The following is a 26258-nucleotide window of genomic DNA, read 5'->3' on the forward strand; positions in this document are numbered from 1 at the left end:
AATGGCAACAATGTTACTACTTTTAATGATGTTTATAACAAAGTTACAGTAAGAGATTTTTCATATACGTTTGTAAGTTAAAAAAAAAACGTAATCCCCCAAATACAGCAGACAAACAGGTCGACAAGATGGGACATAGTTAAACGACTACGGTCTCCCTACGTTGTTCCCGTGACAACAGTGTGGCGTGATAGTAGTTAATATAGCAGTAGTAAGCTAGTATACTGTTGAGTGGGTGTGTTCATCATCTATGTAGTCTACCAAGTAGTGACATCACACCTTGCATTGCCACAACCATGGGTGTCACCACCTAGTGTTAGTGTGACAACTGCTACCTCACTTAAACGAGACAGGAGGAAGTAGGGACCAGATTTGGAGTGGTGTACTGTAATCCGTTACGTTATCAGCAAAAATCTTGTAATCAGATTATACTTTTCAAAAACTAGATGCTTACTTCTTGGTTTACAAAAATGTTACATTGACACCTTTCTGTTTTATCAATGACATTAAATTAGGCATTGAAAAGCATTTACGTTTATTTCCCCTGAGCGAGTCTGATCACAAGTCAGAGACACAACCAATGTGTTTTTTGGATCATCTTTGTCAACTTCTAATGCCTCTTAAGGGGAAAGTAATCTAAAAGTAATCAGATTGTTACTGAGTAATCTAAGTTAGTTAACGGTTTACAATTTCAGATAACTAGTAAGGGATTACATTTAGAAAGTAACCTACCCAACTCTGTGTGGGTGTTAGAAAAAGATATGCAGGCCTACACGTTTTCTTTTTTTTTTGTTAAAAGTATTAAATCACAATACACAGGCAGTGAATCGAGGCACTGAATCCTAAAACATACAAAAATACCTTACATTTGACCATCTACCAACAGTAAGATCATTCTGCATTGACATCCATACTGAATGAGAAAAAAACCCAATGAAGCTCTTTTCAAAACACATTTTCTGCTTGATGGTATCTTCCCTGAAATGTACCATAATATACATTGCGCTTTGGATGCCAGTGCTTGGTTCTGTATCGGTCTACTACAGTATAAATACACTGTAGGGACGGGAGTAGAAAGGGAAGCGTGAAGAGACTGGGAAAGACCGTCAGAGGCCGGGATTCAATCCGCTCCTAGGTTATAAAGGTATTACGTATTTTAAAGGCAATGTTCCCTGCTTTTGCAGAGGTCCCATTCATGATAATTGCTGCATATGTTCAGCTCAATCAGAAATGGCCTTTAAAAGCCACAACACCTATAACCCTGCGATCGGATTGAATCCCAGCCAGAGTTTTCTTTGGTATTTGTATAGATGAAACATTTAGCAGGATTTTTGCTTTGGAATACAGCTGGAGGAAAATATCTGCCCTCTACTTGACGTAGAAACAAAACAAGAAAACGTTAAGGGAAATCATTTAGACTCCAGGGCCAGGCAATCATTTAGACTCCAGGGTTGGGCAATCATTTAGACTCCAGAGCCAGGCAATCATTTAGACTCCAGAGCCGGGCAATCATTTAGACTCCAGGGCCAGGCAATCATTTAGATTCCAGAGCCAGGCAATCATTTAGATTCCAGAGCCAGGCAATCATTTAGACTCCAGAGCCGTGCAATCATTTAGACTCCAGAGCCGTGCAATCATTTAGACCCCAGAGCCGTGCAATCATTTAGACTCCAGGGCCACATCGGGATTTCAAAATTCAGTGGAGAGCCGCACTTTTTTGGGGGCCGATTTGTTCGGACAAAAGCAATTTGGGGGCCAGAAAAAGGGCAGTTATTTTAAAACGTAAAAGGTCCATTATAATTAAAATGTTTAAACGTTTCCTGGAGTGTTTTTTCCTCTGGCCGTATGTTGCCCACCCCTGCATTACTTGGCGTACAAATAAAACTAAGACAATGTGTAAGAGATGTGATGACTAACTGCACAACATTCAGGTAAAGTGACTACAAAGGGCAGCAGCACCACTGATCTAAGTGTGTGTGTGTGTGTGGGGGGGTAGAGCGTTATGTCTTTGGTTTCTTTTGAGATGCTGCCTCCTGGTGTTGAATAGGTCCAACAGTCCCAGATGAACCCAGCACTAGACAGCCTGTCCCAGATGAACCCAGCACTAGACAGCCTGTCCCCCCCCCTCCAAGACTGGAGCCATCAGTTAGGATGTCAGTAAAGTTTTACAAAGAGGTTTTCTAACCTGCATTAACAAGTAGTAGTCTGCAGATACCATATCCCATCCATTAAGGCCACAAAATAAAACATTTTCTCCCTTGTGATGTAAACATAAAGGCATGAAAAGTACACATTGTGAAAACTTCTGGCTTTACATGTTTTTGATAAAACAGCACACAACACAAAAGTAAAAAATAGAACGCAGTACATTTCCTTAGTTACAAGAGGACCAGAATGGAAACAAGCATTTGGACTTTGTGTTTATATCCTCAGTTTGGTATGTGTATCTGTTGCCAGGTCAAAAAAAAAAAGATTTTAAATTGTCAAATCAAATCATTTAACTGCAAGTCAACAGGCCAGAAACGGATCAGTCCACACCCTGTGGTTTACTTTGGTCCAGAGTCACATTTAAACATTTCTATCCTACAGAGGATGTTAAAGATAATGCACTACATTCAATTACAAGAACCTACTAGTTCAGATAGAAAACAGGAATATTTCATGTATATATATTACTTGCATGTGAATATCGAGCGCTAGACGTAAAGTAAAAATGGCCCCCAGATACATATTTCAAAAACTTCAATATAGCAGAGCAAACCCACAACAAAAAGACTCAAGCAGAGATACAACTACATTTCCCATAAGGCTTTGCAGGAAACCTCCAGAACAAACACACACCAAGAAAAGAAGATCTACCCATCAAACCAGCTACAGAATGAAAACGCTAATGCTTTGGTATGTAGGATCAGACAAGAATAAAGTACCATTCGGGTGAATATGACATAATAATAGCAGTAGTACTGGACACTGCAGTTACAGTGCATGTGGAGTCAGCTCATGTTGTGTATCAAGATATGATTCTCTGCTGTCGTCATCGTTTCAAACGTACAGCAAAGCTACAAAAAAAAACAGGTAAACATTTCTACATTCTTAGAATTATGGTTTCAGTTTTGCTTGACTATATATATATATATTGTTTTCTTGCTGCTGAGGTATTTCAATATATTATGTTGAGTACTGATTGCAGTACCCGGGGCTCTAGTGGCAGCATATTGGTCTTACGAGAAAGAATAAACGCAGAGAAGGCCAGACCTGGACAATCTCCTTTAACTTGTACATGCAGTGACTCACTGGGAAATGGCTGTCCTGAGAATTACTTCAAGATCATTACTCTTGTCAATACCTTCTTGAACTCATGTAATCCAAGGCAGATTCAGTATGGGCCATGCAACTCCACTATACTACTGACACCTTACCCTACCTTCTCCAGACGCTCTTTTTGGTATCCTACCTGTCTTCTATAGACCTCGGCATAAGGGAGGAGAATATCAGAGAGAAACATCTTTGTTAGTCTTTGGAAAGTCCCCTTCAAAATATTGCATTAATCTCTCCCACTCTGGAGAGGTCCATTAGATAAATCCCTATGCTACATTACACTAGGGTGATGATAATATAGAGCTAAGTCTAGTACACTAATATTTTTTGGTTGGATAAAGGACATTCCAAGTTCTCTTGAAGTCCGCTGTTTGTAACTCTTCCCAGAGACTGCAGTAAAGCTCTTCCATAGCAAGTCTGCACCCAGGCTCTCTCACAGCCTAGTGATTCTTTTTAAAGAGTTGGAACTATGTTGAAAAACATGTTAAAGCAACAAAACTTTTAATAAAAGTTTTGAAAAATGTACAAACGGCAAATATCAGAGCACACAACTAACCGCACAAAGAACATTTTAGGTAACATGGAAAAACAAGCAGAGAAATCTAATCTTTAGTTGTAAAGGCCTGTACAACACGCCCTCAAGTAAAACTTAAAATTAGAGAACCTAACACACAGATCATCATGAAATCTCTCTAGAAGGTTAAACCATGTCAGTTTCATTCAATACTCAGCAAAATAAAATCAAACGCACATTTTTGGTTTTAGAAGCAGTTCTGAGGAAAAAGAGATTCGATTGCCAAATCTCAATCAATCTTTGAAAGGACCGATAGGACCCCTTGTGGCGGAGATAGGGAGGAAAACATCTTAAGAAGATTTTTCCAACAACAACTTTTTGGTGGTAGCAAAAAGAACAAAGATTAAATAACGACCAATGAAGGAGGAGGAAATGGGGAGCGACCCGCCCCACGAGTTCATTCATTGGGCCTTAGAGGCTCTGACGATGGTGTTGACTGGTGTGGTTGCCGTGGTGATGGTGTTGGTGCCAGCGGTGAGTTGCAGGCTGAGGGCACTGGCAGGGATGAAGCTGACAGGGTTACTACCCAATAAGGACAGGCTCTGGGGGTTCAGGAAGAGTGGCGTGTTCACCATGCTGGGGGCGGAACCAGACATGCTGGTGTTGGCAAATAGCAGGTTCCCGTTCCCGTCCAGGGTGGTGATGGGGAAGGACCCGCTGGAGGCCAGAGCTGTGAGGAAGGAGGAAGAGGGAAGGTTAGACTAGCATAGTGACTGGGGATCATTTCTCCCTGATAAGACAAGAGAAAGTAAGGGTTCCACATCCCTTCTTGTAACCAAAACAACCCTATTTCAGAGCTCTAGTGACTTTTAAACAAGCCAGAAAAGAACACATTAAATGCATATTTAAGTATGTATATAAAGGTGCATAGTAGCAGGGTGTACTTGCCACTCAACACACCTTGGATGGTGGCTAGCGCTCCTCCAAAACCTGCAGTAGTTAGGTTCAGTAAGGCCCCCCTGGAGGAGCAATGAGTCACTTATGTGATAATGGACAACACATCTTTTTCACTTAGATACCGAGTGGAAACAGCACTTTGTGTCCGTGTGAGCCTCACCCTGTGTTGAACTGCGATGAAGGCATGAGACCCGGGCTGATTCCCGCCGCTGCAGCTGCCATTGCAGCCAGACCCCCGCCGTTGCTGTAGAGCATTTGCCCCGCCTGCGTCATGGTAACGGCTGGCTGTGACATGGTTGTCACGGAGGAGGAGGGTGTGAGGGACATAGAGGGGACTGTAGGGGTGCTGGAGATGACGGATGCTGTGTTGCCGGTGGCTGGCACCAGGGTCCTGTCTAGAACACAGGATGGTCAACATTACGCCATATAAATAATATACTATCAACATCAAATAAATAGCTACAGGACAAAAGACAAGTCTGCATCACCTTCAGCGAGGAGGAAAAAAAAAACTATCAATAGTTAGTCTGGATATTATTTTTGACGGCATATCGTATCGTTTTGATAATATATTTTTTTGCGCTAGTTTGCTGTACCAGCACTATTTTTCCTTCATAGCTTCAAATCAAATTTTGTTTGTCACATACACGTGTTTAATAGATGTTGTGAAATGCTTGTTCTCCATCTTCTATTTAAATAGGAAGCCAATTTGCTTTCAGCACTTTTATTTCCCTGACTGATCAAAAGCAGTTCTCATGTCTCTCCCTCGTCCCTCTGCAGCAGCATATGGTGAGCAACATGTTTGGAACATGGAAATCGCAATAAAAATCATAGTATCAAATCGCAATACATATGCTATCGGCACCTAAGTATGGTGATAATATGGTATCGTGAGGTCCCTGGCAATTCCCACAATCGTAGTCTGGATAAACTAATGCGGAACTGCTATTACCCATCAGTGTTGGGATTAGTTACTTTAAAAATATTACTCATTACATTTAACAAAAGTAACGGTTTATATTACTTTCATGAAAAATCTCTCAAAAGCTCAGTTTGACTATGGGAGAGAGGAAGGCGAGCAGCTCGCTCTACTTACTACCTCGGCTTTGATCACTAGTTTCTCCTTTCATCCGTGGCGCTGCCTTCCTGTGTCAGTCTACAAGTGCTGCACTATACATTATATGGGCTGCTTAATTAGCCATATATAATGTAAGCCAAACATCAGCTATCAGTTGTGGTTATAGCCTGCACGTATATGGACCCATAGAGATGCAGAGGACACACTTCCACTAGACGGTGAAGCCCTCTTTGGGCTTTGCCATCACAGAAACTATCAATGGAAAGATCAGACGAGTACACCCAAGACTAGAAAACACACACACACGTACCTGTGAGGCTGAAGCTGGTGACAGGCAGAGAGGGGGTGACAGTCACAGTGGTCTGGGGTACAGTGTTCACCAGGCTGGCAGTAGTAGGGGACGAGAAGATGGACTTCTGGAAAGCTGAGCTGCTGGGAGGGTTGATCCTCTTCTCCTTCTGCCGGCGGTTACAGAACCACACCCGGATCACCTCCTTCTCCATGTTCAGCTGGTCTGCTATCAGGGAGATCTCGTCTGACGACGGCTTCTGGTTTTGCTGCAATGGGACAAAGAGCACCAGACTCAGTGAGGGAAAGTAGACACCTAGTGCTGGCAGTGGTCTGTAGACACCCCGACTACTTCTAAATGCACGGCGTACAGTCAAACATCCCTTATTTGGGTCGAGCTCTTCTAAAAGGCATCTAAATCTCGTCTGAACAGGTACAATCTTCTTTGTTAGAACCAGGTCTTACCTGGAGGAAGCTCTTCTCCAGGGCCACACGGATGTTGGTGTCGATGCTGGTCCTCTTCTTGCGGCGCCGGCTATTGAGGTCAGACGCCAGGCTGGGTGACCCGTGACCAGAGCCCAGGGGACTGAGGCTGGGGCTGGACTCTGAGCTCACATTCTCTGCAGCCAGGGGGACAAGGAGAGTTGGTCAGAAAACCCAGAGGGAGAAAAACTCTCAGATACACTACCCAAATATAAAAATGTACACAATGACAGCATTTAAAAAAATAACACACACCTCCCTTATGAGGACCTACCTGCGTCGTTGAGCCACTTCTCCAGCAGCGGTTTCAGCTTACACATGTTCTTGAAGCTCAGGTTGAGTGCTTCAAAGCGGGAGATGGTGGTCTGGCTGAAGTCATTACCATACAGCTTCCCCATGGCCAGCCCCACGTCACCCTGGAGGGAGAAGAGAGGGGGCAGGGAAAGTAAGACTGACATCAACCAGGTTGGTAGTATATAAGGTGAGTTCCCTTCCTTAAAAATGTAGTTTGAAGCACTATTTAGAAAAAAAAAAGCTCAAGTACAATATAAATGCAATCCCTGGAACTCTTTCATATCTTGTTTCTATGGCAAAATAATGGAGGGAAGAAAATCAGTTTTGGATTAAATAATTTATCACAAACACAAAAAATAAAATTGAATCTATTATGAGCGTATTACAGCGGAAACCAGTCCAGAGTCCCTGGGCCATACCTGTGTGAAGCCCAGTCTGATCCTCCTCTGTTTGAAGGCCTTGGAGAAAATCTCCAGCTCCTCCAGATCATTGGCATCCTCCAGAGTGGGCGTGCCCAGACCCTTAGGGGGCGGGGTCTGGCTGTGGATGAGGAGCTGGCCAGGGGTGGCAGTTACGGTCCGCGTGGGAGTGGCCGGCTGTGTGCGATAGAAGAGAAAGATAGAGGGAGGAAGAGATGTGCATGGTCTGTGTTCCTGTCCTGAAACAACCCACAGCCACTAACAATTAGGCTATTGTGAAAAAGTGTGTTTCCCCTGACCTGTGGGGCAATTGTGATAGTTGGAGTCTGTAGGAGGTTGGCTTGGCTCTGAGGTAGTTGAGTGAGAAGATTTTGGGCTTGCAAAAGATCTGTCAAATGAGAGATGGTTTAGTGAAAGGTCCTGAAACATGAAACTACTTCAGTGCTGGTGTATAGCTTACTATGATACTGAAACATACTGGGCTGTCCCTGTGGAGTCTGGGAGATGAAGAACTGAGGCTGTAGCTGGGTGGCCATGGAATGACCTGGCTGGACCAACACAAACTGCTGCAGGCCCTGCTGCTGGAGCTGAGAGAGTGAGAGAGAGGAGCCAGTGTTAGACAAGAATGAGTCACTGTGTGTGAGTGAGTATATAACACTACAGTAGATCTCTTACAGGAGTGATGTGTATAGGCTGGGACAGTGGTAGTTGGGTGGTGATGGGGGTGGCTGCGGAGGCAGAGATGGCGGCCCCCGTGGTGCTGCTGTTCTGGGCCTGGCTGGCGGAGTGCTGCTGAACGGCTGCTGCAAGGAGCTGGGCCTGAGCCTGCTGGAGAAACAGCTGCTGCTGTGCTGGAGACAAGGTCAACTACACAAACAAACACAAACAGAGAGAGAGACAAGAGAAGAGTTTGAAGGAAAGAGTGTGTGTGTGACTAAGAGAGATAAAAGGGGGCGTGTAGGTGTGTATCAGAGATTTAATCTGTGGCTTAAACCCTACTACTTTTAATTTATAAAAAGCCAGTGCAACCTATGGGGATATGACTGCAGAGAGAAGGTGGGAGTATTATAATCAAAGACTGGTTATGAGGCACATGTAAATTGGCATACATTTGCATATCCACCCCCACCTGTTTCTAAGCGACAGTTGGAGTAGGCTAATTAGCATGCAGCAGACAGCGCGCTGGTTTTTTGTTTCAGCGAGAAGAGGCATGCCAGGCAGCAGGCTGCTGTACTTCCATTTTAACGACTAGTTCCAAGCCGGCGCCAGGGTAGCGGGCTAAAGGCGTCACCATGGCAATGCCGGACGCAATGAATGGACCCCTTGAGTAGCCAAGGGGACGGGATCTTATCCGTCTTGCCTTGGTGTTAGCATCATGTTGGCTATGGAGCTAACTGACTGATGGCTTGTAGAGTATTAGAGACTAAAAGTATGCAAATGAGCATTTCTGGCTTTTGTTAAAAAATAAGAAGAATATGAGTAATGCGCGGGAGTGTGTGTGTTACCTGTTGCAGCAGAGCCTGTGACTGTGCGTTGGTGAGGGACATGACAGTCTGCTTCTGAGAGTCCCGGCCATTGGTCAGCACGCCTAGAGACGGGAGGTCAGTCAGAACAACACAGTCAAAATCCTCCAACATTCATCTTTACATTGGACCAAATATACAGACTCAAAGTTGTTACTACTCTGTTACCACAGTACAGCACCGAGGACAACACCATCGAACCTCAAGTCAGTTCAGGACTACATTTTCTGTGATGGAAATTAAACAGGCCATACTATATAAAGACGGCCAAGCTCATTCCAAGAAACACATATTCCATGACATACTAAAGGCTCTAGTTGTAGTCAAAGAAAGGCTGTAGAAACTCACCTTTGACTATGTCCCCGTTCTCCATGGTGCTTTTACTGGACACTGACAGGTTGATTATCGAGTCTGAAACAGAGAGGAAAATAGAAGCATGTAAACCAGACGGCTCAGAAACAGCACATGACAATTCAATTTATTCCTTCAGAAAACAAAAGAAAATGGCAAATTCAAAGGATCAACAAGTGTAGAATTCCACAAACCATCACAGGTGTTCTGGAATACTCTATTGTCATGACACGCAGTCCAATACCCATGCTACTAGCATACCAATTGAATAGCACTGTATCCAAACCCAAAACATTGCTTCATTCAAGTGGTATGTGGTATGTTAGTGTGGATATTGGAACAGATCTCTCACACTGCTCTGCTCACCGGCTATTGCAGAGTCCACAGTCTGTGGCATCACCGGCGTGCCATCCAGGCCAGCTGGCACTGACCCCGCTCAGTTGGGCCCACTGACCAGGAGCAATCAGAACCCAGAAGACTGGCACAGCCAGGTGTGTTAAACAGAACACAACAGGAGGAGATCCGTCTAGTGTTCTCTCTCTCTCACTGTAACAACTAGCTGCTCAGCACACCGCCTCTCTCACTGTAACAACTAGCTGCTCAGCACACCGCCTCTCTCACTGTAACAACTAGCTGCTCAGCACACCGCCTCTCTCACTGTAACAACTAGCTGCTCAGCACACCACCTCTCTCACTGTAACAACTAGCTGCTCAGCACACCACCTCTCTCACTGTAACAACTAGCTGCTCAGCACACCACCTCTCACTGTAACAACAGCTGTAACACCACCTCTCTCACTGCTAGCTGCTCAGCACACCACCTCTCTCACTGTAACAACTAGCTGCTCAGCTCACACACCACCTCTCTCACTGTAACAACTAGCTGCTCAGCACACCACCTCTCTCACTGTAACAACTAGCTGCTCAGCACACCACCTCTCTCACTGTAACAACTAGCTGCTCAGCACACCACCTCTCTCACTGTAACAACTAGCTGCTCAGCACACCACCTCTCTCACTGTAACAACTAGCTGCTCAGCACACCACCTCTCTCACTGTAACAACTAGCTGCTCAGCACAACCTCTCTCACTGTAACAACTAGCTGCTCAGCACACCGCCCTCTCACTGTAACAACTAGCTGCTCAGCACACCACCTCTCTCACTGTAACAACTAGCTGCTCAGCACACCGCCTCTCTCACTGTAACAACTAGCTGCTCAGCACACCGCCTCTCTCACTGTAACAACTAGCTGCTCAGCACACCGCTTCTCTCACTGTAACAACTAGCTGCTCAGCACACCGCCTCTCTCACTGTAACAACTAGCTGCTCAGCACACTGCCTCTCTCACTGTAACAACTAGCTGCTCAGCACACCACCTCTCTCACTGTAACAACTAGCTGCTCAGCACACCGCCTCTCTCACTGAAACAAATCAACAAGAGTCTGGCAAAACAGTATTCCTGTCTTTTTCTCTTCATTTTCTCTCTCTCTCCCTCCCTCCCTGTGGAATGGAACAGAAACAAAGAGTGCAGCTGGCAGCGTAGCGCCCATAACGAAGCAGCGTAATCAGTATTCAGCTGATTAGAGCCGTATGCAAATTCAGCCCCCCGTTTCTCATTAAGCCAAGGCGCCTGCTTTGAAGTTGCGGAGAGCAATTCATTTCACACAGAGCTCCGAAAGCTTTCTGCATAATTCAAAAAAATTCTCTATAAATATTTATTAGCTAATTTGCATATTAATTGGATAGCTTTTAAGGAGTACGTGGCGTGTGCCAAATAAGTTCACTCTTGTGCGCACTCTCTCCCTCGCAACTCTTATAATTTGAGGGCGAGGGGGATAAATTACTTCCAAGCTGTAGGCCCCACTTTGCCATTTGATAGCAAACTGATAGTAAACTTTGTTTCCAAATCCAAGACATGAAGGCGTGAGTGAATGTAGGACTACGCAAACCCTTATCATGGCCTTCTCTTCAATGGCAAATCTCCAAAACAAAACATATATGACATTGAATTTGTATACGAGACTGATTGCTGTAGGCCTACACTGAAAATGTTTGAGCTTCAGCAGACAGTTGTGGATAAGAGCCTTGAGTTCCATAAACCTAATTGGCACACAATGCATTATGCAAATCATTCAATTAATAGAATTTCAGATTAGCAATGAATTATGCTTTCATGTTATTGAAAGCCTAAATGCATAATGCAAAGTAGATAAGGGAGCGAGAGCCACAGGAGAGAGGGGACAGAGAGAGGAGATGGCAGAGAAAATGAAAATTCAGCGTATTCAAATAACAGACATCCAAAATATGCAAAACATTGATCATATTCTGTCAAATTGGAGCTGAAAAACACTGCATAAGATTCCTCCTGACCATTGGAGGCCTTGATGCAGGGCTTTACGACACTCTGTAACATTGTATCAGAGGTCATTTACCTTCAGGTAGACAACTACAGGACTAGACGGTAGTAAAAGGAAAAGTGTGAAAGGAATAGGCGAAGTCAAAAATGTGATTGTTTTCCAAGAGACTAACTGATGGATAGCATGTGTTGAGTAGTCTACATGAGATCCACAGAAGACCATGTTCTTCCATCAACCTCTAGTACTACTAGTACACCGTGGGGTGGCTAGGGAGGGTCTCTTTACCCAACTGTGTCACATGTACTCTTCAGAAAACATAGGCTGAGTTAGTACAACTATAAAAGTTATTCCACTGGCATGCCTGTAGGCGTAGCGGGGAAGACACAAACAATGACAAACGTGGCCATTTCAATTTCAGTCTGCTTTCACTAGCAAACAGAACAAACCAGTTGGGAACAGTAGCCCTCTTTGCACAAAAAGTATTCAACCTGATAACTAGTCTGTGACCTTGGCCTGGAACAGGTACTTGCCTGTAACCAGAGTTACAAACGTGGTGGCAAACTCCACTCCAAGCTGTTTAACATTCTATCAAAAAGTTTTCGTTCAAATGTCGAAGAAAAGTTAGGAGAACTACGCTATAAAGATGTCAACGTTTCCATGGATTTTCAGAGTTTTTCGTTGGTGCGATCTCATTGATACAGTACCCATAACGTTGACTGTGTTCATTGCTGCAGTCAAGTTACTGTAGCCAGCTAGTAATGAAAATAAGTGATCTCCTCCGAGCGGTAACCCCCCCCCAACTGCATTGCAAATAATAGATTTACTGCAATTGTTGTATCAAATCCTCGCTAGATTCTTTCAAATTAATTCTAAACATACTTCTTAGATAAATGAATATGCAAAATGTAGCTAGCTGCTAGTTAGCACGAAGTAACACTAGCTATTTGCTAGCTAGTGTCCATGCAAGCGAAGCTAGCTCGTTAACTATTGCCTTTTTTTCTGTAGCTATGTCCCATTACAATGTATTTAAAAGGAGTTAAATAGCTAGAGCAAAACAACTCAACAGCGTTGCCGATTACAGATAAAATATGTTAAATCGCTGTGACTTTTGGCTATGAATATGGAACGCGCACCACACAAAGGAGGGAATGTCTTCTCCTCGAACGACAACAACAATCCCGGTCAGCTTTTTTCCTCCTACACGCGCCGGGTAAGATTGTAAAACTAGAGCAACCATATGGTGCTGGTCTTTTCGTTTATTTGTCACGGAGTCAGACATAATAAAATATAATCTGCAAATGAATATGTAAAATGTAGTAATGATTACCTGGTCCTGAACTTTCATATTGGCTCATTACTCCTCCGTCAGCCATATTGAATATTTAAAACAAATGCATTCAGTCAACTATAGAAGCCCTCCCACCCAGGTCGTCACTGTTTGACCACGCTAGAACCGACGGAAGTAGGCCGACAGTGCTTCAAAAACCTCAAACACGATTTTAAACACTTAGACCCGACTAACCACCAACCCTAACATAATCCTACAATTCGTTTTAGAACAGATATCGTCTGTTCTAGCTCAGTTCTGCATATACTTTAAAAATAAACTTTTGCCCGTCTAGCATGTTCATCTAGTCACGAGCCTAACACTCACCTGGCATTAATTGAGACAATAACACCACTACAAATAAACCATGGCAGAGTGTAGTAATGACGTTTTTCTTTCGCAAAGTGGAATAGTAGCATTGACTATGTTATTTACGCGCGTGTATCTCTTCTGGCTTGAACTGTGCGAGTGCATACAGTACATGCCCATACTTGTAGGGATAGACAGACGCTCAATAGGATATTGACTGCCTTGTCAAAGTGTGTCTTGCTGTAGTCTTCTATCCATAATATAACAAGTAGATAGTATGTATGGGGTAAAATATTGTGATAAAAAACACCCAGTTCAGTAGAGATTAATATTTTGAGTTCCCCTTACAATGTTAAGTGCTATGCGATTTGATTATCATAATTCCTTTTATTTTTATTCTGTCTTCTACTCTTTTCTCATGTTTTCGTTAAAGATGTGATCAACTAGAATCCAGGTCAGTGTTCTTAGGCATGAGGAATGAGATAAAAAAATACAAATAAAACAACCAGATAATTGCTTTAACATTTATTGCAATTATAAATGCTTTGAAATGGATTGCGTTTGTGCTCCAAAAAATGTACAGCATAAATATTTTTTGTCTTGAACAGTAATCTAGTTTAGATTGTTTTGTAGGTTAGTTGTTGCATTTTACAATCAATGCAACAAACAGCAGACGTGTGTTACTCTACTTGCACTGCACAAGCAATGCAGTTAGGCTGAGGCAATATTTAAATATTTGTGTTTTGCGTCCATTTGATTATACAATTGACTATGAGAAATAAACTCGTTTGAGTTCAGAAATCAAAGTGCACATTTTCCTTTTCCATTATAATAAAGCTTAGATATTTGATTTAGATGAGTATTTACATGTCCGAATGATCTATAACAACTACCTATAGAATTATAAAGGTCACCCCACTTCTGAAAATAAAAAGACCACAAGCGATGTTCTAAGAAAGGTGGCTTGTGTAGCAAGTGTGCAATTTTAATTTATTAGCTGAAGAAACATATTAACATTGGATTGAGTTTCTTTCATACTATAAGTGTGACACTGTCTTTGATTGGTTAAGAGTCACTGCTTCTGTAACCATTTGACTTTGATTCTTGTTGTGCCCTCCAAGCTGCAACGATGTCATCGTCCTGCATTTCTGCCTCAGCCCGAGCCCGAGACCTCTGCCTAAGCTCGCTGAGGAATCTGTCCACATCTTCTTCCTCTTCCTTTTCTTCCTTCCTTTCTATCCTCCCCTCTGTCTCCCCTCCACTCTCATATTGTGAGTGATGAGTAAACTTCCTCTTCGATGTATAACTCTCCTCTTCTTCCTCTTCTTCCTCAGTGGCTGTGTAGGATCTCCTAGTCCTGTAGCTGCTGGAATCCGCGCTGTTGGAAGAGAATTTGCCAAGTACACGTGACTCTGTGTCTGCCTGGAATCTGGAGCGATATCTGGATGCGACTTCATACTCCTCCTCTTCTTCTTCCTCCTCAGACGAGTCCCTCCGACCTCCGAAGTTATACACGGAAGCAGATGGCCCTGGATCAGTCTCGTCTTCTGCACTATAGGACGCTGGTTTTCTTGAAGGCGGCATGACGTTGGTTAGCCAATCATCAACACTGGTGTTCCTTTCTTTCTCCAGAGCGGTGGAGAGATTTAGGCAGCCCGAAAGACCATAGCTTCGCGTAGGTGCTTTCTTTTTCTCGGGTGCAGGTGGAAGAGACGTCTTTATCTTTCCCGTTAAATAGTCATCCTCCTTCTCTTCCTCCTCTTCGCCCTCGTCCTTGGGCTTCTTCTTCTTATAGAGTGTGCTGCGCTTGTTATCTTCGACGATCTTCTTCACCCCATAGCAGGCCATCTTGTTCCTCATCTCTGACTGCATCTGCTTGTCCATGGAGTCCAGCTTCTGTAGGTTGACCTGGTCGGCAAAAAGGCTGTAGAGGGGCACGCTGGTGGTGGTGATCTTGCTCCTGCGGGAGCCCAGACCGGAGATGCTGGAGAGATTACTGGTAGAAGAAGCAGCACTTCTACCAGAGAGCACAGACTCGGCCCTGCCAGCACTGACACTGTGATGAGCCAGCGAGCTTGAATAGGACGCTCCACTCAGCATAGAAGCCTTGTCATCGTCCAAGCCACGTCTCGCTGGCCCTACCACACTAGATGTCCCACCGAAACTTAGCACCGATCCAGCCTGGGACGGGGGGAGGCTCATCTCACGCTCCTTCTGGATGAGGGTCTCGGACACCACATTGGCGATCCAGTTCTGAATGCTGGACAGGTCGACCATGGGCTCCCCACCAGGTCCCTGCATTGTGGGCACTGGGATCATGGGGACTTGGGGAATGCCCTGTGGAATTCCTGAGCCCATAGAGGCCTGAGATCTGGTGCTGCGGGCTTGGGATACAGAAGACCTGCCACTCAGCATGGACATGTTGTCATCATTGGCAACACGTCCGGCTTGTGAGCCGTCAGGCTGGGCGAAGAAGGCAGAGAGTGGCAGGGTGCTTCCGCTCATGGAGCTCTCTGTCTCCCAGCCACACATGGACTGACTCTCCTCCAGCGTCTTCCGCGAGCGCTCCAGGAGCTCCTCCCGCCTCTGTCTCCTCTTGGCTGTGGCCGAGTCCTCGCCACGGCTCATCTCCACAATGTCATCTTTTGTTGCCTTGTTGTCCTCTCCAAGCCGCTTCGCCTGTTTCATCTTCCAGGTCTGGTAGGCTGTCAGGTTGACGTCCTCCAGTGCCGGAGTGCGGGCCTCAGCATCGCCATCTCCCTGCTCCCCACTGCCCCATACACCCACGGCTCTTTTCTCCCCATCCCTCCCTTCGTCATTCTTATTCCAGCCAAACTGGATCCTCTTCACCCTCCAGCGCTCCAGGGGAGTTAGGTTCTCCTTGTTCCTTTTGCAGAAGTTGTACATGGAGCTGGTGTCCGAGAGCACGCTCTCCACGTCGTCCTTGATTGTCTGCTTCTTATTTTGTATCCCCTCCATCGCCGTGCTCTCACTGTTGTTGTCGTCGTCCTTCTTGCGGTAGCGCGCTGCCGCCTGCTCCTCGATCTCCTTCAGACGCTGCTTCCATAGGTCAGAGTAGCTGCTGCAACTGGCCGTGGACACTGACTCTGAGGGGGGGTGCCGCGGGCGCCGCTTCAGGCGCTCTTTCATGGCCTGGACGTCCTCACTGGTCACGCTCTCCAGGTCTTCTGTTTCCCCAGGACCCCGCATGCCCCCCAGGAGAGACTCCTCGTCTCCGGCATCGCTCATCAGCTGATGCTCCCACCACTCCTCGCTCTGGTACTTCTCGTTCCTCCTCTGCCACTCGCGGATCATGCTCATGCCATCTTCATCCCCATCCTCTGCATCCTCCCCACCGTCGCCAGCGTCTTTTCCAGGCAGGGCCAGGCCCTCTGTCGTCTCTGCCCGTTCCAGACCCATCTGCAGCCCTCCAAAAACACCGTCCCTGAGGGCGGCGGCTGCGGCAGACGAGGCCACGCTACTCATCACGCTTTGGCTGTCCTCCTCCTCCTCCATCATGATGGAGTGGGCCTTCACGCCCATCATGCTCTCTTCGTCGTCAAACAGGTGGGCGCGAGTGTGGGCGTCGATGACGGAGCATTGGCTGAGGGTGTCGTCATCATCGTCATCACGCTCCTCTAGTAGCATCTCGTTAAACTGACGCAGCTGTTTTAGGAAGCCCTCGTTGGGGTTGATGGGTCGCTTCTTCCTCAGAGTGGTCAGTGCCTCCATGATGGTCATGTGTTGGAAGATCATGAGGTAGGCAGCCACCAGCACAGCGGAGCGGCTCTCGCCCATCATAGAGGACACCAGAACCTTACCTGCAGGAGAAGAAGACAAAAACACACTTCCCATTGGTTACACTTGACATAAGAAATAACTATTTTCCAGGGTTTATATGTAGTTAATTAAAGATACATTTGCAACGTAAGGGATAAGCAAATGACAATACTGATTTCATGAATCTGAAAGTATTAGGTACCAGTTTGATGATAACAGCTGTAGCTGTAGGAGGCTAATACATTTTATGTGCAGGTAGAGCCAGCATGACGTCTGCTCTGCAAGGACACTCTATAACCAGCAGAGGGCTGTATTCCCTTCCAGTTGTGACTGTATCACTCCTAAACACTGTACCCCCCAGTTATAAACTCTGACATTATAACCCATGATATGATAACCCCCAAGGTGCCAGGTTTGAAATGTGATACGTTGCCTACTCCCTCCCTGTAGCGGAAAGGACCGCGAGGCCCCGCAGACCCAAACCTATGACATGAATACTAGTTACTACTGCCTGACATTTAACCTAATTCTTAACAAATATGTATTTATTTAACTAAAGCGGTCAGTGGATCTAATCTATTTGGGGTTTAATTATAGTTGGGGGGGGGGGGGGTTGAAAAGCTTTAGAAGATGATTCACCCGCCTAAACAGAGTCCAGATATAGCTAGGCTATCCCTGTCCATTGGCTCTGAGTGACCTCCCTAAAATAAGACTGACGGCCACCCCTGGTTATGATGAGTAATTAGGAGTAGTCTATAGATTAGTCTAGAATCTAGATGGAACTCCAAGTAGTCTCTGGATTGGTCTAGAGATGGAATTCCAAGCCTCATCATCACTGGGTCCAGTTAAACCAAAGCAAACAATCCAGAGATTGGTTCTACTATGTCCAGGTCAGCCCAGACTCAAGGTCAATGGAAATGGGAGAAAAACATGAGATCACACGAGAAGACGTTCATATCGTATCCATTAAATATCCTGGTAATAGCTCTCCCTCGCTGTCTGGTAGGATAGGTGGAAGTTTCACCATATTACTTTCATCAATCAAATCCAGGTAGATCTACAAATGTATAGGGTGTAGGGTCTGAGGTGGGTCCATTGAGAATTGGGCCTTGATCCACCAATAAGAACACACAAAAGAACACTGACTCACCCTTGTGTGTCAAAGGGCCTCATCCAGGAACTCAGCGCAGGTTCTGAAGTGAGGGGAGATGTCAGACTCTGCAAAGTCATCTACCTCGATACCCATGTAGCCGATGTTCATGCCAGCGTAGAAGGCCTCCCCTGTGTAGACCCCGGTACCATGGGCAGCGTTCAGGATGTGGGTGATACCCATGCGCTTCAGACGAGCTTTATTGACAGCCACGGATCTGCAAAACAGAGGAAGGAACAAGCAACGCTGTTGTTGTTGTGGTCATAGAGTCACGGTTATGAAATGGCTGGTAAGAACATGGACAAGTTTACTGATCCGAAATAGACTGCAATGCACAGGCATTGCAGAGTACAAAGTATTATAAACTGGGTGGTTCGAGGGATGAATGCTGACTGGCTGACAGCCGTGGTATATCAGACCATATAACATGGGTATGTCTCTAATTATGTTGATAACCAGTTTATAATAACAATAAGGCACCTCTGGATTTGTAGTATATAGCCAATATACTACGGCTAAGGGCTGTATCCAGGCACTCTGTGTTGTGTCGTGCGTAAGAACAGCCCCTAACCATGGTATATTGACCATATACCACACCCACTCGGGCCTTGTTGCTTAATTATACCATAGGAGGTGAACAGCTATCTATCTGTCATTCTATTGACACTCAGTGAAGTTGTCTATGGTGAAAGTGAGGTGGGGGTAAATCTAGTTGGAATGATGTTCCATGAGCTATGCATATAACACTGTATTTTGAAGGGCGGAGCATGTGTGTGTGTGTGTGCTTGTGTGTGATTGGTGTATGGGGATATGTAATGCATACAGTAACTTCCACGGCACAGTGAGTGACTCACTTCTCAGCGATGAATATGTTGTTCCACACCTCGTCCACGGGGTTGTTGGGGGCCTCCAGGCGGTCCTGTACCATGGCCCGCTGGATGTCCATCACACAGGGAGTATTATAGGGGCTGCGGTCATCGATCATGTCCTTCACCCGGTTGTACAGGTCCTCTACCATCAGCTGTTCCGCTGTCTCCAACATGCTGTCTGGGGTACTCTCTGCCCTGATACCCCGTTGTGGGAGCTCTGAGGAAAGGAAAGAGCAGACTATTCAGATACACACACACACACACACCCTAGTGCCTAATCCACAATATTACATAATTCATTGCATCTAAACGTGTAACCATCTAAAAGTAACCTATTCAAAGTTAGTTAGTTAGGAGCATAATTGTGGTGTGTTGGGGAACGCATTACCCCAATCAGACAGTCTAGCTATGGATAATGGCTTGGACGTCTCTAGCTGGATATTGCCATAATGAACACATTGTATTCTCAGGTAAGAGATAGAGGTGATTACTCTAACGCTACAGTATAATCAAATCAAACTTTATTTGTCACATGCGCCAAATACAACAAGTGTAGACTTTACCATGAAATGCTTCCTTACAAGCCATTAAAACCTCATAAGGATCCGCCCCTTTAATTATGATTTTTTTTTGTCTAAAATGACATACCCAAATCTAAATGCCTGTAGCTGAGGCCCTGAAGCAAGGATAGGGCTATTCTTGATATAATTTATAACACATTAGATCTGGTAATGCAAGAGAAAGGTCATAATGTATTATTCCAGCACAGGTTCCATTTAGATTTTGGCCACTAGATGACAGCAGTGTATGTGCAAAGTTTTAGACTGATCCAAAGAACCATTGAATTTCTGTTCAAAATGTTGAATGAAAACTGCCCAAATGTGCCTAATTTGTTTATTAATAACTTTTCAAGTTCAAAACTGTGCACTCTCCTCAAACAATAGCATGGTATTATTTCACTGTAATTGCTACTGTAAATTGGACAGTGCAGTTAGATTAACAAGAATTTAAGCTTTCTGCCAATATCAGATATGTCTATGTCCTGAGAAACTTTCTCGTTACTTACAACCTCATGCTAATCGCATTAGCCTACATTAGCTCAAACGTTTCATGTGGGACCCACTGATCCAAAAGTGCAGTTCAAGAAGAGTTAAGAAAATATTTACTAAATAAACTAAAGTAAAAATGTTTTTTTTTAAAGTAACACAATAAAATAACAATAACGAGGCTATATACAGGGGGTACCGAGTCAGTGTGCAGGGGTACAGGTTAGTTGATGTAATTTGTACATGTAGGTAGGGGTGAAGTGACTATGCGTAGATAATAAACAGCGAGTAGCAGCAGTGTAAAAAACAAATGGAGGGTGGGGGGTGTCAATGTAAATAGTCCGGTGGCCATTTGATTAATTGTTCAGAAGTTTTATGGCTTGGGGGTAGAAGCTATTAAGACTTGGCGCTCCGGTACCGCTTGCCGTGCAGAAAGTCTATGACTTGGGTGACTGGAGTCTCTGACAATTGTATTGGCTTTCCGCTGACACCGCCTATTATATAGGTCCTGGATAATAGAGCAGTGCATTGCATGCTGTATGTATACAAGGTCTCTCTGGACTGTCTTGGATTGATTATTTAACTGCTTTTTAAGCAAAATACAATTAACCCTTGTATGTAATATCTTTGTCAGTCCAAAGAGAAGTAGCTTTGTCCGAGACATTGTGTAACCAACCGAATGGCCATTCGGGGACAAAATGGGACAAATACAATATGTATGTGGAGACAGGCACACGCGATGTGCTTGGCACCAGTACAGTATTTTAACTAGGCAAGTCAGTTAAGAGCAAATTCTTATTTACATCGACAGCCTACCAGGGAACAGTGTGTTATTTTGACCTTGTCAGCTCTGGGATTTGATCCAGCAACCTTTTGTTTACTGGCCCAACACTCTATCCACTAGGCTACCTGGCCCAACACTCTAACCACTAGGTTACCTGGCCCAACACTCTATCCACTAGGCTACCTGGCCCAACACTCTAACCACTAGGCTACCTGGCCCAACACTCTATCCACTAGGCTACCTGGCCCAACACTCTAACCACTAGGCTACCTGGCCCAACACTCTAACCACTAGGCTACCTGGCCCAACACTCTAACCACTAGGCTACCTGCTGCCCCAAGCTGCTCTGTATAAGGTGAACCTGCAAACAGGACTAGTGGTGGCTGTTTTTCCCCGGCTTTCTTTGTGGTTCCACCCTTCAACTTTCTTTAACCTTTCGAGAGCTTGGGACTATAAGGTTCTATCTGTATTTTAGTCAACATGTAGTTATTGAAACAGCCTTGTTCTGTTCAATGTTCTCTACCTATACAGTAGTCTAAATACCTCCGTTTATGTTAAGTTCAAAAGAATACAAGATAAAAGTAGTTCAAACTACTCATTCAAACCAATGAGGGTTCAGAACTTCAAAGCCAATTATCTCAGAATCATCTTTTTCTAGATAGAACCTTATAGTCCCAAGCGTTCACTTTGTCGACAGCCATGCTTCTCTAGGTGAACAGCATTTATAACATTGTATTCTGCCAAAAAAGCTTTCATTTAGATGTTTTAAATCATAATGTTCAGATCCACTCACCAAGACAAAAAACAGCATGTGAGTTATGTGTGGTTGGTGGAATGAATCTGTGTCTCACCCTCGTTGATGATTTGTTTGGCAGCTATAGCTGAGGACAGGTGAATGGGCTCCATATAGATGCTCTCGGCATCTGACCCTGATATCATGGAGAATCTGGACTCAGAGATCACGGAGAAACTGCAAAAGTATAGAGACATAGTGATAACCATATAAATATAATTACTAAGCAGACATGGGGGGGGCAAATATATGTAATGTCAAATACTGGAGGTGTGAATGATTTAGCCTGACATGCAGGGTGAGTGGAGTTGGCACTTTTGGGACATTTGAACAGCTTTGAAAATTCCAGAAAATTATGTCATGGCTTTAGAAGCTTCTGATAGGCTAACTTACATCATTTGAGTCATTGGGAGGTGTACCTGTGGATATATTTCAAGGCCTACCTTCCAAGTCAGTGCCTCTTCGCTTGACATCATGGGAAAATCAAAAGGAATCAGCCAAGACCTCAGAAAAAAATTGTAGGCCTCCACATATATCGTTCACCCTTGAGAGCAATTTCCAAATGCCTGAAGGTACCACATTCATCTGTACAAACAATAGTACGCAAGTATAAACACCATTGGACCACACAGCCGCCATACCGCTCAGGAAGGAGACGCGTTCTGTCTCCTAGAGATGAACGTACTTTGGTGCGAAAAGTGCAAATCAATCCCAGAACAACAGCAAAGGACCTTGTGAAGATGCTGGAGGAAACAGATACATAAATATCTATATCCACAGTAAAACGAGTCCTATATCGACATAACCTGAAAGGCCGCTCAGCAAGGAAGGAACCACCTGCCAAAACCATCATAAAAAAGCCAGACTACAGTTTGCAACTGCACAAAGATCGTACTTTTTGGAGAAATGTCCTCTGGTCTGATGAAACAAAAATAGAACTGTTTGGCCATAATGACCATCGTTATGTTTGGAAGAAAAAGGGGGAGGCTTGCAAGCCGAAGAACACTATCCCAACCGTGAAGCATGGGGGTGGCATCATCATGTTGTGGAGGTGCTTTGCTGCAGGAGGGCCTGGCACACTTCACAAAATAGATGGCATCATGAAGGAGGACATTTCTGTGGATATATTGAAGCAACATCTCAAGACATCAGTCAGGAAGTTAAAGCTTGGTCGCAAATGGGTCTTCCTGTAAGGGGCGCGTGACTGGCTGCAGGGAAGTCAGGCGCAGGAGAGCAGAACTGGGTAATAACCAGAGCAGTTTAATAAGCAAAACCAACCGTACCCAGAACAACAAAATATGGGTATAAAATATCCCGTCGTGAACCAGTCACAAGTGCACAAGCACTATACATCAAACAATTCCACACACAGACATGGGGGAACCAGGTGTGTGGGAAAACAAGACAAAACAAATGGAAAATGAAAGGTGGATTGGCGATGGTTTGAAGACCGGTGACGTCGACCGCCGAATGCCGCCCGAACAAGGAGAGGAACCGACTTTGGTGGCATACTTCCAAAATTGTGGCAAAATGGCTTAAGGACAACAAAGTCAAGGTATTGGAGTAGCCATCACAAAGCCCTGACCTCAATCCTATAGAAGATTTGTGGGCAGAACTGAAAAAGCGTGTGCGAGCAAGGAGGCCTACAAACCTGACTCCGTTACACCAGCTCTGTCAGGAGGAATGGGCCAAAATTCACCCAACTTATTGTGGGACGCTTGTGGAAGGCTACCCAAAATGTTTGACCCAAGTTAAACAATTTAAAGGCAATGCTACCAAATACTAATTGAGTGTATGTTAACTTCTGACCCACTGGGAATGTGATGAAAGAAATAAAAGCTGATAAGTCATTCTCTCTACTATTTTTCTGACATTTCACATTTTTTAAATAAAGTGGTGATCCTAACTGACCTAAGTCAGGGAATTTTACTAGGATTAAATGTCAGGAATTGTGGAAAACTGAGTTTAAATGTTTTTAGTTTAAGGTGTATGTAAACTTCCGACTTCAACTGTATGTATTTGATCCAGGTCTAGTGTGCATCATAGTGTGTGACAGTAGTAATCAGTTCTTGTGAGCACTTCTGATGAAAGACGTTCTATATGCTATAAAATTGACATGGCTATACTCTCTACAAATTGACCAGATTGTGCTTGGAAGCTGAATTGAAGTTGGACAATACATTTATTTAACACACTATTAGAGCCCTTGTCACGCCCTGACCTTAGATATCCTTTTTATGTCTCTATTTTGGTTTGGTCAGGGCGTGAGTTGGAGTGGGAATTCTATGTTTTGTGTTTCTATGATTTTCTATTTCTATGTTTTGGCCGGGTATGGTTCTCAATCAGGGACCCTTAGTTACCCCTTTTCCCACCTGTGTTTGTGGGAAGTTAACTTTGTTTGATGGCACATAGGTTTGTTTTGTATTGTTTATTGTTTTTTCGGCGTCATTTCAAATAAAAGAGAAAATGTACGCTCACCACCCTGCACCTTGGTCCAGTTCCTTCAACAGCCGTGACAGCCCTGGGTGGGTCATTTCCCATTACAGAACTACAAGAACAGTGGGTCTCCACGTATGCTTACCTGCTGGGGGAGGGACAGCGGAGATAGTGGGACTGAATAGATTTGACCTCAGTCGCCTCCTTTTCTCTCTCTCCATCAGGCACCGTCTGATCGCCCTCGCTCGGTGACGCCATGGCAACGCAATCCTTCCTTTCTTGTCTTCAAGGATGTGGGAAACAGAAATTTCTCTGATTCACAGAGGAAATTCAGTGGTGAAACAAGCTCAGATTAGAATTCAAGGAATGTACTAATGGACAAAACACAAACTATTGCAGACACATACACACAGAATATGGTTGATAGTTACTGTGTTTTCACTGGATTCCCAAACACAATTATGTGTGTTATGAAAGCAGACATTACTCGTTCAAAAAAAATCTAGTTCTTGATCCTGGAAAGATGTTCCAGGAAACCTGAATGTCTCTGTCATTACCATAACATTAAAACCTGAATGTCTCTGTCATTACCATAACATTAAAACCTGAATGTCTCTGTCATTACCATAACATTAAAACCTGAATGTCTCTGTCATTACCATAACATTAAAACCTGAATGTCTCTGTCATTACCATATGTCTCTGTCATTACCATAACATTAAAACCTGAATGTCTCTGTCATTACCATAACATTAAAACCTGAATGTCTCTGTCATTACCATAACATTAAGGAAACCTGAATGTCTCTGTCATTACCATAACATTAAGGAAACCTGAATGTCTCTGTCATTACCATAACATTAAGAAAACCTGAATGTCTCTGTCATTACCATAACATTAAGGAAACCTGAATGTCTCTGTCATTACCATAACATTAAAACCTGAATGTCTCTGTCATTACCATAACATTAAGGAAACCTGAATGTCTCTGTCATTACCATAACATTAAGGAAACCTGAATGTCTCTGTCATTACCATAACACTAAGGAAACCTGAATGTCTCTGTCATTACTACAACATTAAGTGCAAACCTTGCCTCATAAGAAGTGCATCATTCTAACATATTGCTATTTCTTCACAGCCACATAAACATCTAAGACACACAGCCTCCATTTGTGGATCATGACAGACTAGAGAGATGAAAAGGGCTGTATCAAATGTTCATCACATAAACCCAATAAATATGATAAGGTACGTATGCTTCATCACTCTTAACCCTACTGATAGTCAACAGGCAGTCACTTACTGTCACATCTGAAAAACTGCAATCATCTGAATGTGAAAGCATGAATGTGTGTATGTGTTTTGTGTGTGTATGTGTTTTGTGTGTGTGTGTGTATGTCAGCCTGAGTATTTATTTTTAGCAACAAGGACAGCTGCACAGAGCCTTCAGGCTCAGTGGTGTGACAGAGCAGTGAAAAGAGAGTGAAGATACCACAGTTATGTCCCGTAACCTCCCCTCCCCCCACAAAGGTGAACCTAACCTCGACCCCTAACCTCAGATGTTGTCTCTTACCTGAGCTGGTTTTAGCTGTGGTCCACCTTTCACTGTTGGGACGTTGGGACTGTGGGATTGTAGGGGGCCGAGAGAGAGACCTAAACCAAACTTATAAGAGAGTCCCCAACCCTATCTGCCGCCCCCTCCCCCAACCTTACCACTTTGTGGACACTCCCCCTGACACCTTACACCCCTGTGACATCACCACAGCTTCTCTCAGAGGAACATTATTAACCCTGTGAGCCTGGGGTCCAGCCAAGTCCAGATACAAAGGTGCAGCAATTGGTTAAAGACACACAAATATCTGTTTATTTAGATGGACAATGGATGCACGTCTGATTCGTCTTATAAATCTGTTATTATTTGTGTGTGTGTGTGTGTGTGTGTGTGTGTGTGTGTGTGTGTGTGTGTGTGTGTGTGTGTGTGTGTGTGTGTGTGTGTGTGTGTGTGTGTGTGTGTGTGTGTGTGTGTGTGTGTGTGTGTGTGTGTGTGTTTGATTGTCATTCTATTTAGGGGGTCTGCAGTCTGTGTTATCTCCAGCTGACAATGTCTGGCTCTAAATATATATATATATATATAGAGAGAGAATGCAGGCTAGTCACTGGGTCGGGCTCTTACACCT

At 44.3% G+C, this 26258-nt stretch overlaps 2 protein-coding genes across 7 annotated transcripts; both read right to left on the reverse strand.

Annotated features, from left to right (window-relative positions):
- Positions 1–6: 6 nt before the first annotated feature.
- LOC124021054 (POU domain, class 2, transcription factor 1-like) lies at positions 7–13372 on the reverse strand. Of its 6 annotated transcripts, XM_046336372.1 has the most exons (14): positions 10088–10318; positions 9592–9985; positions 9223–9285; positions 8857–8939; positions 8027–8218; positions 7812–7938; positions 7651–7739; positions 7352–7528; positions 6913–7054; positions 6621–6775; positions 6178–6424; positions 4950–5184; positions 4781–4851; positions 7–4562 (listed from the first exon to the last, which is right to left on the reverse strand). In XM_046336372.1, exons 2-14 carry the CDS (start codon positions 9620–9622, stop codon positions 4294–4296), a joined length of 1881 nt encoding a protein of 626 aa, XP_046192328.1. In that variant the 5' UTR covers positions 9623–9985; positions 10088–10318; the 3' UTR covers positions 7–4293. The 6 variants fall into 6 exon arrangements, with proteins under 6 accessions (XP_046192328.1, XP_046192330.1, XP_046192326.1 ...); XM_046336374.1 differs by lacking the exons at positions 9592–9985; positions 10088–10318 and adding an exon at positions 13238–13372; XM_046336370.1 differs by lacking the exons at positions 9592–9985; positions 10088–10318 and adding an exon at positions 12911–13157.
- A 357-nt stretch (positions 13373–13729) lies between these two features.
- dusp27 (dual specificity phosphatase 27) lies at positions 13730–25783 on the reverse strand. The gene is given in 7 exon segments (XM_046336369.1): positions 13730–17040; positions 18150–18164; positions 18167–18366; positions 19004–19235; positions 21700–21818; positions 24223–24360; positions 25655–25783. Coding segments are annotated over 6 exon segments (3435 nt in total). The 5' UTR covers positions 24336–24360; positions 25655–25783; the 3' UTR covers positions 13730–14284.
- Between the last annotated feature and the right edge of the window lie 475 nt (positions 25784–26258).

Source organism: Oncorhynchus gorbuscha, unplaced genomic scaffold (assembly GCF_021184085.1).
Source record: "Oncorhynchus gorbuscha isolate QuinsamMale2020 ecotype Even-year unplaced genomic scaffold, OgorEven_v1.0 Un_scaffold_1034, whole genome shotgun sequence".
In the NCBI taxonomy this organism is placed as follows: Eukaryota; Metazoa; Chordata; class Actinopteri; order Salmoniformes; family Salmonidae; genus Oncorhynchus; species Oncorhynchus gorbuscha.